We start from the raw sequence: 16,800 nt of genomic DNA on the forward strand, positions 1-16,800 counted from the left end.
GATACAGAGGGAAGTTTCCTAACTCCTCCTGCCCATGCCTGGTTTTAGGAGGACATCTCGAAGCTGCGTCGGAAGCTGGAACGACAGAAGAAGCCGGAAATGTTCACCAACTGCGATGAGATCCTCATGGAGGAGATCAAAGACTACAAGGTGTGTGAGCCGACTGGGGCCTGGAGCAGGGTGGGGGGGGCACAGGGTGGGCTGGGGCTGGAGGGGGGATTCACTGGTACTGGAGCTGGGGGTGTAGATTCACTGGGACTGGGGCTGGGGGGGGGGGGGGGAGATTCACTGGGACTGGGGCTGGTGGGGGTGGGGGGGGGTAGATTGACTGACTGGGACTGGGGCTGGTGGCGGGGGAGACTGAGACTGGGGCTGGGGAGGCGGAGATTCACTGGGACTTGGACGGGGGGGGGAGATTGACTGACTGGGGTTGGGGAGATTGAATGACTGGGACTGGGGCTGGTGGGGGGTGGGGGGGGAGATTCACTGGGGCTTTGGGGTGAGGTTCACTGGGACTGGGGGGGGGGAGATTGACTGACTGGGACTGGGGCTGAGGAGGGGGGAGATTGACGGACTGGGACTGGGGCTGGTGGGGGGGGGGGGGAGATTCACTGGGGCTTTGGGGTGAGGTTCACTGGGACTTGGGGGGGGAGATTCACTGGGGCTGGGGGGGGGGGGGGGAGATTGACGGACTGGGGCTGGTGGGGGGGGGAGATTCACTGGGACTTTGGGGTGAGGTTCACTGGGACTGGGGGGGGGGAGATTCACTGGGGCTGAGGGGGGGGGGAGATTGACTGGCTGGGACTGGGGCTGGTGGGGGGTGAGATTCACTGGGGCTGGTGGGGCTGAGGTTCACTGGGGCTGAGGTTCACTGGGGCTGGGGGGGGAAGATTCACTGGGACTGGGGCTGGGGGGGTGGAGATTCACTGGGGCTGGGGGGGGCGGAGATTCACTGGGGCTGGGGGGGGGCGGAGATTCACTGGGGCTGGGGGGGGGCGGAGATTCACTGGGGCTGGGGGGGGGGGCGGAGATTCACTGGGGCTGGGGGGGGCGGAGATTCACTGGGGCTGGGGGGGGCTGAGGTTCACTGGGGCTGGGGGGGGAAGATTCACTGGGACTGGGGCTGGGGGGGGGGCGGAGATTCACTGGGGCTGGGGGGGGCGGAGATTCACTGGGGCTGGGGGGGGCGGAGATTCACTGGGGCTGGGGGGGGCGGAGATTCACTGGGGCTGGGGGGGGCGGAGATTCACTGGGGCTGGGGGGGGCGGAGATTCACTGGGGCTGGGGGGGGCGGAGATTCACTGGGGCTGGGGGGGGGCGGAGATTCACTGGGGCTGGGGGGGGCGGAGATTCACTGGGGCTGGGGGGGGGCGGAGATTCACTGGGGCTGGGGGGGGCGGAGATTCACTGGGGCTGGGGGGGGCGGAGATTCACTGGGGCTGGGGGGGGGAGGAGATTCACTGGGGCTGGGGGGGGGAGGAGATTCACTGGGCTGGGGCGGGGTGGGGGGGGGAAGAGATTCACTGGGGCTGGGGGGGGAGGAGATTCACTGGGCTGGGGCGGGGTGGGGGGGGGAGAGATTCGCTGGGGGGGTGGGGAGATTCGCTGGGGCTGGGGGGGGTGGGGAGATTCGCTGGGGGTGGGGCTGAGGCTGGCTGGGGCTGAGGCTGGGGGGGGGAGATGGGCTGGGGAGATTCGCTGGGGCTGGGGGGAGGAGATGGGCTGGGGAGATTCGCTGGGGCTGGGGGGAGGAGATGGGCTGGGGAGATTCGCTGGGGCTGGGGGGGAGGAGATGGGCTGGGGAGATTCGCTGGGGCTGGGGGGGAGGAGACGGGCTGGGGAGATTCGCTGGGGCTGGGGGGGAGGAGACGGGCTGGGGAGATTCGCTGGGGCTGGGGGGGAGGAGACGGGCTGGGGAGATTCGCTGGGGCTGGGGGGGAGGAGACGGGCTGGGGAGATTCGCTGGGGCTGGGGGGGAGGAGACGGGCTGGGGAGATTCGCTGGGGCTGGTGGGGGAAGATTCACTGGGACTGGGGCTGGGGCTGGTGGGGGAAGATTCACTGGGACTGGGGCTGGGGCTGGTGGGGGAAGATTCACTGGGACTGGGGCTGGGGCTGGTGGGGGAAGATTCACTGGGACTGGGGCTGGGGCTGGTGGGGGAAGATTCACTGGGACTGGGGCTGGGGCTGGTGGGGAAGATTCACTGGGACTGGGGCTGGGGCTGGTGGGGAAGATTCACTGGGACTGGGGCTGGGGCTGGTGGGGGAAGAGTCACTGGGACTGGGGGGGAGGAGACGGGCTGGGACGATTCGCTGGGGCTGGTGGGGGAAGATTCACTGGGACTGGGGCTGGGGCTGGTGGGGGAAGATTCACTGGGACTGGGGCTGGGGCTGGTGGGGGAAGATTCACTGGGACTGGGGCTGGGGCTGGTGGGGGAAGATTCACTGGGACTGGGGCTGGGGCTGGTGGGGGAAGAGTCACTGGGACTGGGGCTGGGGCTGGTGGGGGAAGATTCACTGGGACTGGGGCTGGGGCTGGTGGGGGAAGATTCACTGGGACTGGGGCTGGGGCTGGTGGGGGAAGATTCACTGGGACTGGGGCTGGGGCTGGTGGGGGAAGATTCACTGGGACTGGGGGGGAGGAGATGGGCTGGGACGATTCGCTGGGGCTGGGGGGGAGGAGATGGGCTGGGACGATTCGCTGGGGCTGGGGGGGAGGAGACGGGCTGGGACGATTCGCTGGGGCTGGGGGGGAGGAGACGGGCTGGGACGATTCGCTGGGGCTGGGGGGGGAGGAGACGGGCTGGGACGATTCGCTGGGGCTGGGGGGGAGGAGACGGGCTGGGACGATTCGCTGGGGCTGGTGGGGAAGATTCACTGGGACTGGGGCTGGGGCTGGTGGGGGAAGAGTCACTGGGACTGGGGCTGGGGCTGGTGGGGGAAGATTCACTGGGGCTGGGGCTGGTGGGGGAAGATTCACTGGGACTGGGGCTGGGGCTGGTGGGGGAAGATTCACTGGGACTGGGGCTGGGGCTGGTGGGGGAAGAGTCACTGGGACTGGGGGGGAGGAGATGGGCTGGGACGATTCGCTGGGGCTGGGGGGAAGGAGATGGCTGGGACGATTCGCTGGGGCTGGTGGGGGAAGAGTCACTGGGACTGGGGCTGGGGCTGGTGGGGGAAGAGTCACTGGGACTGGGGGGGAGGAGATGGGCTGGGACGATTCGCTGGGGCTGGGGGGGAGGAGATGGGCTGGGACGATTCGCTGGGGCTGGGGGGGAGGAGATGGGCTGGGACGATTCGCTGGGGCTGGGGGGAGGAGATTCACTGGGACTGGGGCTGGGGCTGGTGGGGGAAGATTCACTGGGACTGGGGCTGGGGCTGGTGGGGAAGAGTCACTGGGACTGGGGCTGGGGCTGGTGGGGGAAGATTCACTGGGGCTGGGGCTGGTGGGGGAAGATTCACTGGGACTGGGGCTGGGGCTGGTGGGGGAAGATTCACTGGGACTGGGGCTGGGGCTGGTGGGGGAAGATTCACTGGGACTGGGGCTGGGGCTGGTGGGGGAAGATTCACTGGGACTGGGGCTGGGGCTGGTGGGGGAAGATTCACTGGGACTGGGGCTGGGGCTGGTGGGGGAAGATTCACTGGGACTGGGGCTGGGGCTGGTGGGGGAAGATTCACTGGGACTGGGGCTGGGGCTGGTGGGGGAAGATTCACTGGGACTGGGGCTGGTGGGGGAAGATTCACTTGGACTGGGGCTGGGGCTGGTGGGGGAAGATTCACTTGGACTGGGGCTGGGGGGGGGAGATTCACTGGGGCTGAGGGGGGATTCGCTGGGACTGGGGATGGGGGGGATTCGCTGGGACTGGGGATGGGGGTGAGAATGTGGGTGATGTGGGGCAGCACATCCCAGGCGGGTTGGTATCGCTGAGCTTCCCTCCGAACAGGGGGAGGGGAGTGTCGGCCTTGTCCCGTTTCTGGGGCGAGTGGATTTGGGGATGCCCTTGCATCCATGCAGACCTCACCGTGTGGGGAAGAGTCCGATTCCTCCAAATTCACGGTTGCAGATGACTGCAGTGTTCAGAGGGTGAGTGGGTCATCAGTCCCAGGGTGAGGATAACACCAGAAACTCTCCATATTCTGGGTGGAAGAGCAATTGATTAGTCATTCCTGAGGAGAAAACACAAACGAATCCATTTGCACTTGGTGAAGGAATCTCTGGTTTAATGGTGGTGGTGGTGGTGGTGGTGGTGGTGAGCTGGGCCTGTCCTGGGTTGGTCAGGAACATCCCACTTTCCTCACATGGAGAGGAGCTGGCACAAACTGGCACAGGATCACCCATTTCCAGTGTGCTCTGTGATTGGGTGGGGGGGGGGGGGAGCGAGGGTGGTATTAGAACATTGTGATGTAGTGACATAGGGGAATCAAAGGCTGAATCGGTCATTTTTTTTTGGACTGGGACTGGATCAGAGTCCCTGGGGAATGGCGAGCGGATCGGTCAGTCCCTGGGGAATGGGGAGCGGATCGGTCAGTCCCTGGGGAATGGGGAGCGGATCGGTCAGTCCCTGGGGAATGGGGAGCGGATCGGTCAGTCCCTGGGGAATGGCGAGTGGATCGGTCAGTCCTGGGGAATGGCGAGTGGATTGATCAGTCCCTGGGGAATGGCGAGTGGATCAGTCAGTCCCTGGGGAATAGCGAGTGGATTGGTCAGTCCCAGGGGAACGTGGAGTGGATCGGTCAGTCCATGGGGAACAGGGAGCGGATCGGTCAGTTTTCTGGCGTATGGATGTGGTAGGTTGTTTCATGATGAATAGCTTTTGCCCGAAACGCAATTTTCCTGCTCCTCAGATGCTGCCTGACCTGCTGTGCTTTTCCAGCACCACACTGAACTGGTCCGTTTCCTAAGGCAGGCAGGCAGAATAAATATTTCCTCGGGATGGGGATGGCTGGTGCTACTTCAACGGTCTGCGTCCAGAACCTGACTTTGTGCTCTCTTTCTCCCTCTGTCTTTCTCTCTCTCGCTCCCTTGCTCGCGCTCTCTCTCTCTAACTCTCTCCCTCCCTCTCTCCTTATCTTACACTCTCTGTCTCTCTCCCCTTCTCTCTCTTTCTTCCCCCCCCCACCCCACTCCCTCTCCCTCCTCTCTCTCTCTCTCTCCCCCTCTCTCCCCCTCTCTCTTTCTCTCTCCCTCTTTCTCTCTCCCTCTTTCTCTCTCCTTCCCCCCCTCCCCCCCCCCCCTCCCTCCCCGGCCCCCCTGTGTCTCGGTGACCAGGCGAAGCTGACCTGCCCGTGCTGTAACATGAGGAAGAAGGATGCCGTGCTGACCAAGTGTTTCCACGTTTTCTGCTTCGAGTGCGTCAAGACTCGTTATGACACACGCCAGCGCAAGTGCCCCAAGTGTAACGCTGCCTTCGGTGCCAACGATTTTCACCGGATCTACATTGGCTGAGCCACGCCACCCCATCTCTCCCCCAGCATCCCCTGCACTGAGGAGTGAGTGGGTGGGTTTATAACGGGGACGCTCTCGCTGAAGGTCCTCTTTTCCTTCCCAGCAGCCCCTCCTTCACTGGTCTGCCAGTGAAGTTTGCGGAGTCTGGAGCTGGGTGCGAGGGGTAACGGTTGTAGTTATTTTTTTTTCCTCTCTGTTTCACGTGTTAACGTTGGGAATAAACATATGGCGTGAGGGCCCGAGGCCTCTTTGTGTCAGTCACGTCAGTGTTTTCTCAGCGGTCAGTTTTTGAACACCCCAATCAATCCACACCGTCCTCCTGCTGACCGTCATAGAGATGTTCAGCATGGAAACAGACCCTTCAGTCTAACCCGTCCATTCCGACCAGATATCCCAACCCAATCTAGTCCATTTGCCAGCACCTGCTCCACATCTCTCCAAACCCTTCCTATTCATATACCCATCCAAATACCTTTTAAATGCTGTAATTGTACCAGCCTCCACCACTTCCTCTGGCAGCTCATTCCATACACGTACCACCCTCTGTGTGAAAAAGTTGCCCCTTAGGTGTCTTTTATATCTTTCCTCTCTCACCCTAAACCTATGCCCCTCTGGTTCTGGACTCCCTGACCCCAGGGAAAGGACCTTGTCTATTTACCCTATCATGATTTTATAAATTTCTATGCGGTCACCCCTCAGCCTCCGACGCTCCAGGGAAAACAGCCCAGCCTGTTTAGCCTCTCCCTGTGGCTCAAACCCTCCAAACTTGGCAACATCCTTGTAAATCTTTTTGACCACCTTTTAAAGTCTGAAGTATTCCACGGCCGAAGTGCTGCCCACACGCTCAAAGCTGATGGATCGCCAGGGTAAGAGGAGAGATTGAGTGGACTGTGGGGAGTGGTCTCTCACGTCTTGGAATTGAGAAGAACAAACTGATGGTCTTGTTGAAAGATCCGAAACTGCTGAGGGTTTGCCAGGGTTGATTGCTGAGATTCCAGACCTGAGGGGCATAATGTCGGGATAAGGAGTTGGGTGTTTGACGCCAAGAGCTGGGGGAGGGGAACGGTTCTACATTCAAATGCTGATGGATGTTTTTTGGCGAATTCTACCCGAGAATGATCCCTCAATGAATGCATTCACAACAGACAGCCATGGATTTTTTTTAATTTTGTTTAAACAAACAACAGAAGAGACAATGAGGGGTTGGGCTGAATGGCCTTCCTCTTGTGGTTTCTGTGAGGGTTGTTATGAGTGTCACAGATTCCAATGACACAGCTTGAGAGTCCCTCTGATTCTGATGACTTGCGTGTGCCCCCGATTTCCACCGACGCACCTGACATAGCGGTGTCCTTGCTAGTCTGAGAAAAACGCTGGAATGTATCTGCATAAGCTGTCCCCACTTCTCACCCCCTTAGCGTGCGGCGGTGGGGGAGCACTGCACTGTTAGAGGGTCAGTACTGAGGGTGTGCCGCACTGTCAGAGGATTAGCACTGAAGGAGCACCACACTGTCAAAGGGTTAGTACTGAGGGAGCGCTACACTGTCAAAGGGTTAGTACTGAGGGAGCGCTACACTATCAGAGGGTCAGTACTGAAGGAGTGCCGCACTGTCAGAGGGTCAGTACTGGGGGGTGCTGTACTGAAAACTGTTGCTGGAAAAGCACAGCATCAAAGGAGCAGGAGAATCGATGTTTCGGGCATAAGCCCTTTTTCAGCTCTGATCTCCAGCATCTGCAGTCCTCACTTTCTCCTGGAGTGCCGCACTGTCAGAGGGTCAGTACTGAGGGAGTCCCACACTGTCAGAGGGTCAGTACTGATGGAGCACTGCAGTGTCAGAGGGTCAGTACTGAGAGGGCGCAGCAGTGTCAGAAGGTCAGGACTGAGGGAGTGCCGCACTATTCCAGGGTCAGTACTGAGGGAATGCCACGCTGTTAAATTTTCCACCTTTCTGATGAGGAATTATACATTTTGTGGCTTTTGCTTTGTTGGATTTGTTGTCACTGTTCCACCAAGGAGTGGGAGTAGATCCTCTCACCCCTCGGCCCTGCTGCCCCATTCAGAACAATCGTGGCTGATCTGATTGTAACTTATAAAGCCACATTGCCATCTATGGCTGGACATTTCAACCCCAAATTTAACAAGGATCTGTCTACTTCTGCCTGAAACATACTCAAGGAATCATCCTCCAACACCTTTTCAGGAAGTGTGTCACCAAAATGCTCTCAGCCTGCAGAGAAAATAAATTGGGCATCACTTCTGCTTTTATTGCGTGACCCCTCGTTCTCATCACATTAGTGGTCACCCTTCAAAGAAAATACCTCTGTAGCCTTGAGGCCGTTTGGTGCAGTAATGTCCTGAAGTTGAGAAATGTGCCTTCTCATAGGAATTCCTTAATGAAAACGACAGTGAGCCACCAATCAATTTATTGGGAAATGCAATCTTTCTTTCACACTCATTCCCAGTCCCAGCGGTCCTTGATTGTGCTGGATCTTCAGTCTGACCTGGTTCCAGAGAAAGCTATTTATCTGTTGGAAACCAAGCAAATTAATTATTCCACATCTTGCAAGACAGCTCAGACAGAGACGAGAATACGGAGGTTGACACAGGGAGCTGGAATTAACTCTGGTTTGGACTACAGGGAAGGAATTGGATGGCTAGGGGCCTGCGAGTAACTACAGCATGGTAACGAGGGATCCAGGATTAACCACAGCACTATAACTAACAGTCTGGGATTAACCAGAGCATGGTATTTAGAGGGGACGCTGGGATTAACAGGAAGTGAGGTGGTTCAGGTGTTGGGCCGGAGTGGAAGAGCGAAGGGCTGTGAGCAGTTCGAACCTTTTCCCTCCCTCTTTTGTCTTCGATTTCAGTTGTGAGCAGTGACTTTGTTCTCTGGATGCCCTCTTGACGGTTCTGACCAGAGAAGGAGAGTGTTTGCGATACCGCTGCTGGTTGGGCTTTTTCAGAAAATCCAGAAGTTTGTCCATTTCCGCAGCAGAAATGTAACCTGTAAAACACAATTTATTTACTACAGAGCCTTACAACATCAGCCTGTGCAAAAGCATTTCCAGTTAAAGGTTGGATTCACGTCGATGTGCCGTCACTGTTGTAATGTCGGGAACGTGACCATTTTATGGGACGGGAAAATCCAACATAGCATCATGAGAAAGGACTACATCAGCTATATTTAGTAATGTTCATTTGGAGATAAATGTTAGAGAGAACCTTCCTGCTGTTGCTACAATAGAACACCCAGCAATCTCTTATGTCCACTTGCAGGACCACAGTTTAATGTCTTATCAAAGTGATAGCGACACCAAGGTTATACTGCACTCTTTACACTGGCAACAGTGCAGCACTCCCTCAATATTGACCCTCTGACACTACTGCACTCCCTCTACTGACCCTCTAACAGTGCAGCACTCCCTCTGCTGACCCTCTGACAGTGCAGCACTCCAGGAGAAAGTGAGGACTGCAGATGCTGGAGATCAGAGCTGAAGAAGGGCTTATGCCTGAAACGTCGATTCTCCTACTCCTTTGCTGCCTGGCCTGCTGCACTTTTCCAGCAACACAGTTTTCAATGAAGCACTCCCCCAGTACTGACCCTCTGACAGTGTGGCACTCCCCCAGTACTGACCCTCTGACAGTGTGGCACTCCACCAGTACTGACCCGCTGACAGTGCAGCACGCCCTCAGTGCTGACCCTCCCACAGTGTGGCACTCCCCCAGTGCTGACCCTCTGACAGTGCAGCACGCCCTCAGTGCTGACCCTCCCACAGTGTGGCACTCCCCCAGTACTGACCCTCTGACAGTGCAGCACGCCCTCAGTGCTGACCCTCCCACAGTGTGGCACTCCCCCATTGCTGACCCTCTGACAGTGTCGCACTCCCCAAGTACTGACCCTCCCACAGTGTGGCACTCCCTCAGTACTGACCCTCTGACAGTGCAGCACGCCCTCAGTGCTGACCCTCCCACAGTGTGGCACTCCCTCAGTACTGACCCTCTGACAGTGCGGCACTCCCTCAGTACTGACCCTCTGACAGTGTGGCACTCCCTCAGTACTGACACTCTGACAGTGCAGCACGCCCTCAGTGCTGACCCTCCCACAGTGTGGCACTCCCTCAGTGCTGACCCTCCCACAGTGTGGCACTCCCCCAGTACTGACCCTCTGACAGTGCAGCACGCCCTCAGTGCTGATCCTCCCACAGTGTGGCACTCCCCCAGTACTGACCCTCCCACAGTGCAGCACTCCCTCAGCACTGACCCTCTGACAGTGCGGCACTCCCTCAGTACTGACCCTCTGACAGTGCAGCACTCCCCCAGTACTGACCCTCTGACAGTGCAGCACTCCCCCAGTACTGACCCTCTGACAGTGAGGCACTCCCCCAGTACTGACCCTCTGACAGTGCAGCACTCCCTCAGTACTGACCCTCCCACAGTGCAGCACTCCCTCAGCACTGACCCTCTGACAGTGCGGCACTCCCTCAGTACTGACCCTCTGACAGTGCAGCACTCCCCCAGTACTGACCCTCTGACAGTGCAGCACTCCCCCAGTACTGACCCTCTGACAGTGTGGCACTCCCCCAGTACTGACCCTCTGACAGTGCAGCACTCCCTCAGTGCTGACCCTCCCACAGTGTGGCACTCCCTCAGTACTGACCCTCTGACAGTGCAGCACTCCCTCAGTGCTGACCCTCCCACAGTGTGGCACTCCCTCAGTACTGACCCTCTGACAGTGCGCCATTCCCTCAGTGCTGACCCTCCCACAGTGTGGCACTCCCCCAGTACTGACCCTCTGACAGTGCAGCACGCCCTCAGTACTGACCCTCTGACAGTGCAGCACTCCCTCAGTACTGACCCTCTGACAGTGCGGCACGCCCTCAGTACTGACCCTCTGACAGTGTGGCACTCCCTCAGTACTGACCCTCTGACAGTGCGCCATTCCCTCAGTGCTGATCCTCCCACAGTGTGGCACTCCCTCAGTACTGACCCTCTGACAGTGCAGCACGCCCTCAGTACTGACCCTCCCACAGTGTGGCACTCCCCCAGTACTGACCCTCTGACAGTGCAGCACGCCCTCAGTGCTGACCCTCCCACAGTGTGGCACTCCCCCATTGCTGACCCTCTGACAGTGTCGCACTCCCCAAGTACTGACCCTCCCACAGTGTGGCACTCCCTCAGTACTGACCCTCTGACAGTGCAGCACGCCCTCAGTGCTGACCCTCCCACAGTGTGGCACTCCCTCAGTACTGACCCTCTGACAGTGCGGCACTCCCTCAGTACTGACCCTCTGACAGTGTGGCACTCCCTCAGTACTGACACTCTGACAGTGCAGCACGCCCTCAGTGCTGACCCTCCCACAGTGTGGCACTCCCTCAGTGCTGACCCTCCCACAGTGTGGCACTCCCCCAGTACTGACCCTCTGACAGTGCAGCACGCCCTCAGTGCTGATCCTCCCACAGTGTGGCACTCCCCCAGTACTGACCCTCCCACAGTGCAGCACTCCCTCAGCACTGACCCTCTGACAGTGCGGCACTCCCTCAGTACTGACCCTCTGACAGTGCAGCACTCCCCCAGTACTGACCCTCTGACAGTGCAGCACTCCCCCAGTACTGACCCTCTGACAGTGAGGCGCTCCCCCAGTACTGACCCTCTGACAGTGCAGCACTCCCTCAGTACTGACCCTCCCACAGTGCAGCACTCCCTCAGCACTGACCCTCTGACAGTGCGGCACTCCCTCAGTACTGACCCTCTGACAGTGCAGCACTCCCCCAGTACTGACCCTCTGACAGTGCAGCACTCCCCCAGTACTGACCCTCTGACAGTGTGGCACTCCCCCAGTACTGACCCTCTGACAGTGCAGCACTCCCTCAGTGCTGACCCTCCCACAGTGTGGCACTCCCTCAGTACTGACCCTCTGACAGTGCAGCACTCCCTCAGTGCTGACCCTCCCACAGTGTGGCACTCCCTCAGTACTGACCCTCTGACAGTGCGCCATTCCCTCAGTGCTGACCCTCCCACAGTGTGGCACTCCCCCAGTACTGACCCTCTGACAGTGCAGCACTCCCCCAGTACTGACCCTCTGACAGTGTGGCACTCCCCCAGTACTGACCCTCTGACAGTGCGCCATTCCCTCAGTGCTGATCCTCCCACAGTGCGGCACTCCCCCAGTACTGACCCTCTGACAGTGTGGCACTCCCCCAGTACTGACCCTCTGACAGTGCAGCACTCCCCCAGTACTGACCCTCTGACAGTGCAGCACTCCCCCAGTACTGACCCTCTGACAGTGCAGCACTCCCCCAGTACTGACCCTCTGACAGTGCAGCACTCCCCCAGTACTGACCCTCCCACAGTGTGGCACTCCCCCAGTACTGACCCTCTGACAGTGCAGCACTCCCCCAGTACTGACCCTCCCACAGTGTGGCACTCCCTCATGAGGATGTTCATGGTGCAGTCGAGTTGTGGGTTCAGGAACAGAATGGATGCTGAGGTTCTGTTTTCGAAAACTGACATCACCCAAGGGTGTAAAAGTGTAATGGACAACTCTTCTGTATGTCGGTATGAAACCGTTACGTACCCAATGTCATCTGCCTCTTCAAGCTGTTGATGTATTGCTGGTGTAGGCTCCTACGGAGGGGTGCTGCCCTGTAGATGGTGATGATGGTGGACAGGTATCTCTGCTGCCCAGTGCTCAGGTCCTACAGTGAGAAACACCAACTGAATCAGTGAAGTTGGCTCAATGTTTCTTGTGGACACTGGGTAACAAATACTAGCCTTGGCAGTGACACTCATGCGTTGTGGAAGAATTTTTTTTTAATTGTCCTGCTGGGGTTGGAATCTCTCACTAGGGTTAAGTTAAAGCTCGCCAGGTGACCTGGAGTTGAGGACTTAGAATAGAATAGATTCCCTAGTGTGGAAACAGGCCATTCGGTCCTTCAAGACCCTCCAAAGAGTATCCCACCCAAACCTATTCCCCCGACTAAGGCACCTAACCAACACAACCCTGAACACTATGGGCAATTTAGCATTGCCAATCCACTGTCACCTGCAAATCACTGGACTGTGTGAGGAAACCGGAGTACCCAGAGGAAACCCACGCAGACACGGGGAGAGTGTGCAAACTCCACACAGACAGTCGCCTGAGGCTGGAATTGAACCCGGGTCCCTGGCACAGTGAGGCAGCAGTGCTAACCACTGTGCCACCCCAGGCTTGCCAGACTCCCACTTCTGTTACTTTGGCTGCTCCTGACGCCTCTTCAAAGTTGTCCAAACCCGTCCCTCCATCAGCCAATCTGCTGCTGATGCTCTCACCCAATCTCTGACATGCACATGATGAGCACTTCCTCACCAACCCCTCCTAAGGGGTGGGTGACCATCTCGGACTGAGATGAGGAGACATTAGTGAGGGAGGGCATTCCGCATCGCCGGGAGCTGTGGATTCTCAGTCATCAGGAAGATTCTGCACTGCTGCCTATCAGTGTTTGAAGGGGTATTGGGAGGAGTTGGAGAAGAGGAGCAGGTGTGCTTTTATTGACCAGTAGTGAGGAGCAAGGTGCTGAACGGCCTCGTCTTGCTCTGACCTGCTATCTTTCAAAAGTGAAGGAAAGAGCCTCACCTTCAGGAGTGGACAATGCAGCATTGACCGAGGGATCTTAACACAGCTCATCATCTCTTGAGGCCACCGGTAACTAGACGATAATCGAGCCTGTTTGATCACTTCTCCCATTGGACAATTGGCTGATCTTACAATGGCAGCAGACGCTGTTATGGACAGTTCAGTTTCCAGGGGGGAGTCTGCTTTGATAGATTATATTTTTATTTGCTTTCAATGAAGTGGTCTCTCACTGAAACAGAAATACGTATTCCAGTTTTATTTAACAACAAAACAGAAGGTAAAATAGAATAATCCAATCTACTTAGAATGCAAATTCAATGACTTATTTATTCAATGATTTTATAATGTGTAAAAATATAATTCCATTAATCTCAAAATACTGCTTTCTAGGTCGAAATGAAACAAAGCAGATTTCTAAGAATGAAAAACACCCCCTCTGCAAATTTTCAAAACACTATCCACATAATGCAGCTGTCTCCCTGTATCTAACACCTCGATAGGTTTAAAGCACTTGGGTTTCTGTTGTCAAAATGGAACACTGATAGCTTCTTTCTCGAGCTAATCTACACTTCAGTTTCACTGCACATAACTTAAATAACCATTAAATCCTCCAACAGTGCAGGGCTCTCTCAGCACTGACCCTCTGACAGTGCAGCACTCCCTCAGTACTGACCCTCTGACAGTGCGGCATTCCCTCAGCACTGACCCTCTGACAGTGCGGCATTCCCTCAGCACTGACCCTCTGACAGTGCGGCGCTCCTTCAGTACTGACCCTCTGACAGTGCGGCACTCCCTCAGTACTGACCCTCCGACAGTGCTGCACTCCCTCAGTACTGACCCTCCGACAGTGCTGCACTCCCTCAGTACTGACCCTCCGACAGTGCTGCACTCCCTCAGTACTGACCCTCCGACAGTGCTGCACTCCCTCAGTACTGACCCTCCGACAGTGCGGCACTCCCTCAGTACTGACCCTCTGACAGTGCGGCATTCCCTCAGTACTGACCCTCTGACAGTGCGGCGCTCCCTCAGTACTGACCCTCTGACAGTGCAGCGCTCCCTCAGTACTGACCCTCTGACAGTGCGGCGCTCCCTCAGTACTGACCCTCAGACAGTACGACACTCTCTCAGTACTGACCCTCTGACAGTGCGGCGCTCCCTCAGTACTGACCCTCCGACAGTGCTGCACTCCCTCAGTACTGACCCTCTGACAGTGCGGCGCTCCCTCAGTACTGACCCTCTGACAGTTAGGTGCTCCCTCAATACTGACCCTCTGACAGTGCTGCACTCCCTCAGTACTGACCCTCCGACAGTGCTGCGGTCCCTCAGTACTGACCCTCTGACAGTGCGGCGCTCCCTCAGTACTGACCCTCTGACAGTGCAGCACTCCCTCAGTACTGACCCTCTGACAGTGCGGCATTCCCTCAGCACTGACCCTCTGACAGTGCGGCATTCCCTCAGCACTGACCCTCTGACAGTGCGGCGCTCCTTCAGTACTGACCCTCTGACAGTGCGGCACTCCCTCAGTACTGACCCTCCGACAGTGCTGCACTCCCTCAGTACTGACCCTCCGACAGTGCTGCACTCCCTCAGTACTGACCCTCCGACAGTGCTGCACTCCCTCAGTACTGACCCTCCGACAGTGCTGCACTCCCTCAGTACTGACCCTCCGACAGTGCGGCACTCCCTCAGTACTGACCCTCTGACAGTGCGGCATTCCCTCAGTACTGACCCTCTGACAGTGCGGCGCTCCCTCAGTACTGACCCTCTGACAGTGCAGCGCTCCCTCAGTACTGACCCTCTGACAGTGCGGCGCTCCCTCAGTACTGACCCTCAGACAGTACGACACTCTCTCAGTACTGACCCTCTGACAGTGCGGCGCTCCCTCAGTACTGACCCTCCGACAGTGCTGCACTCCCTCAGTACTGACCCTCTGACAGTGCGGCGCTCCCTCAGTACTGACCCTCTGACAGTTAGGTGCTCCCTCAATACTGACCCTCTGACAGTGCTGCACTCCCTCAGTACTGACCCTCCGACAGTGCTGCGGTCCCTCAGTACTGACCCTCTGACAGTGCGGCGCTCCCTCAGTACTGACCCTCTGACAGTGCGGCACTCCCTCAGTACTGACCCTCTGACAGTGCGGCGCTCCCTCAGTACTGACCCTCAGACAGTACGACACTCTCTCAGTACTCACCCTCTGACAGTGCAGCGCTCCCTCAGTACTGACCCTCTGACAGTTAGGTGCTCCCTCAATACTGACCCTCTGACAGTGCTGCACTCCCTCAGTACTGACCCTCCGACAGTGCTGCGCTCTCAGTACTGACCCTCTGACAGTTAGGTGCTCCCTCAATACTGACCCTCTGACAGTGCTGCACTCCCTCAGTACTGACCCTCCGACAGTGCTGCGCTCCCTCCCGACTGACCCTCTGACAGTGCGGCACTCCCTCATTACTGACCCTCCGACAGTGCTGCACTCCCTCAGTACTGACCCTCTGACAGTGCAGAACTCCCTCAGTACTGACCCTCTGACAGTGCGGCGCTCCCTCAGTACTGACCCTCTGACAGTGCGGCATTCCCTCAGTACTGACCCTCTGACAGTGCAGAACTCCCTCAGTACTGACCCTCTGACAGTGCGGCGCTCCCTCAGTACTGACCCTCTGACAGTGCTGCACTCCCTCAGTACTGACCCTCCGACAGTGCTGCGCTCCCTCCCGACTGACCCTCTGACAGTGCGGCACTCCCTCATTACTGACCCTCTGACAGTGCTGCGCTCCCCCAGTACTGACCCTCTGACAGTGCAGAACTCCCTCAGTACTGACCCTCTGACAGTGCGGCGCTCCCTCAGTACTGACCCTCTGACAGTGCGGCATTCCCTCAGTACTGACCCTCTGATAGTGCGGCGCTCCCCCAGTACTGACCCTCTGATAGTGCGGCACTCCCTCACTCCTGTTCGTTCTCTCCAGCTGCAGTCTCCTTCGGCTCAGTTACTGAAAGAGCAATGTAAACAAAACAAGCGCTCGGCAACCGGGAAACCAAATTGTGGGCAGAGTCATCCTGAACATAACGAACAGAGGAAGTTTCCTGATATTTATAAGGCAGACATGGTTTAAACTCGGATCTGAACAAAACACTTCATCACAGTCACTATCAGCATTTCCCACACCTCTGTGCAAAAGAGCTGTTTAAATACAGAGAGAGAGTGTCTGAGAAAGATGGCAACACAGACATAGCGAAAGAGACATTATGAAGAGAGATTCAAAGAAAGGACAAAGAATTGAAGGATGCCAGCAGAGAGACAAGAGGCGCTAGTAATGACACAAAGGGGTGTGTGTGAATGAGAGAGGGATATCGAGAGAGAGGTAATACACAGGCAGGAAAGAGAGGGCAGTGGGAGACAGAGCCAAGCAGAAAGTGTAAAAGGGAACTGGAAATAATACTTTCATCCTTTCACTCTCTTTTCCCCACCCGGTCTGTCTTTCTCCTTTTGCAATCACAACTCACCCTCTGGACTCTCTCCTTGCCCAAACTCTGGATCGTCTATCACCACAACTCCTGATTCACTTTCTGCTAATACCCGCTTCACTTTACAGCAGCGATGGAGATTGAATTCGAATTTTTCTAATGACACGCATCGAGGTCTCCTCATTTTTCTGCAAAACAATTTTGAGAGGCTCATGAGAAATAATCTGAAGGGGCCTGTGTTTGGATTGATGTGAAAACGCCAGTTCTGGGTCGATTAAGATAA

The 16,800-nt window shown here is 57.1% G+C and overlaps 2 protein-coding genes across 6 annotated transcripts in view; one reads left to right on the forward strand and one right to left on the reverse strand.

Annotated features, from left to right (window-relative positions):
* Positions 1 to 5,706, forward strand: part of LOC140455403 (E3 ubiquitin-protein ligase BRE1A-like) — a 42,761-nt gene extending 37,055 nt beyond the window's left edge. For all 5 annotated transcript variants that reach the window (XM_072550224.1, XM_072550223.1, XM_072550227.1 and 2 more), the window contains exons 19-20: positions 49 to 150; positions 5,269 to 5,706. In XM_072550224.1, coding sequence (XP_072406325.1) covers positions 49 to 150; positions 5,269 to 5,445 — 279 coding nt within the window. In that variant the 3' untranslated portion in view covers positions 5,446 to 5,706. The remainder of the gene's footprint in view (positions 1 to 48; positions 151 to 5,268) is intronic.
* An 893-nt stretch (positions 5,707 to 6,599) lies between these two features.
* Positions 6,600 to 16,669, reverse strand: LOC140455405 (protein FAM216B-like). The gene is made up of 6 exons (XM_072550229.1): positions 16,557 to 16,669; positions 15,974 to 16,042; positions 13,059 to 13,287; positions 12,021 to 12,141; positions 8,282 to 8,450; positions 6,600 to 7,968 (listed from the first exon to the last, which is right to left on the reverse strand). Exons 3-6 carry the CDS (start codon positions 13,167 to 13,169, stop codon positions 7,965 to 7,967), a joined length of 405 nt encoding a protein of 134 aa, XP_072406330.1. The 5' UTR covers positions 13,170 to 13,287; positions 15,974 to 16,042; positions 16,557 to 16,669; the 3' UTR covers positions 6,600 to 7,964.
* Between the last annotated feature and the right edge of the window lie 131 nt (positions 16,670 to 16,800).

The sequence above is a fragment of the Chiloscyllium punctatum genome, chromosome 30 (genome assembly GCF_047496795.1).
Source record: "Chiloscyllium punctatum isolate Juve2018m chromosome 30, sChiPun1.3, whole genome shotgun sequence".
Classification (NCBI taxonomy): Eukaryota; Metazoa; Chordata; class Chondrichthyes; order Orectolobiformes; family Hemiscylliidae; genus Chiloscyllium; species Chiloscyllium punctatum.

Coding starts and splice junctions, on each gene's coding strand:
- LOC140455405 (XM_072550229.1), bottom strand. CDS start 13,169: ATGGGAGAAGTGATCAAACAGGCTCGATTATCGTCTAGTTACCGGTGG. Junction 12,142..13,058: donor TGCATTGTCCACTCCTGAAG/GTGAGGCTCTTT, acceptor TTCTCACTGTAG/GACCTGAGCACTGGGCAGCA. Junction 8,451..12,020: donor GAAGAGGCAGATGACATTGG/GTACGTAACGGT, acceptor TGTGTTTTACAG/GTTACATTTCTGCTGCGGAA.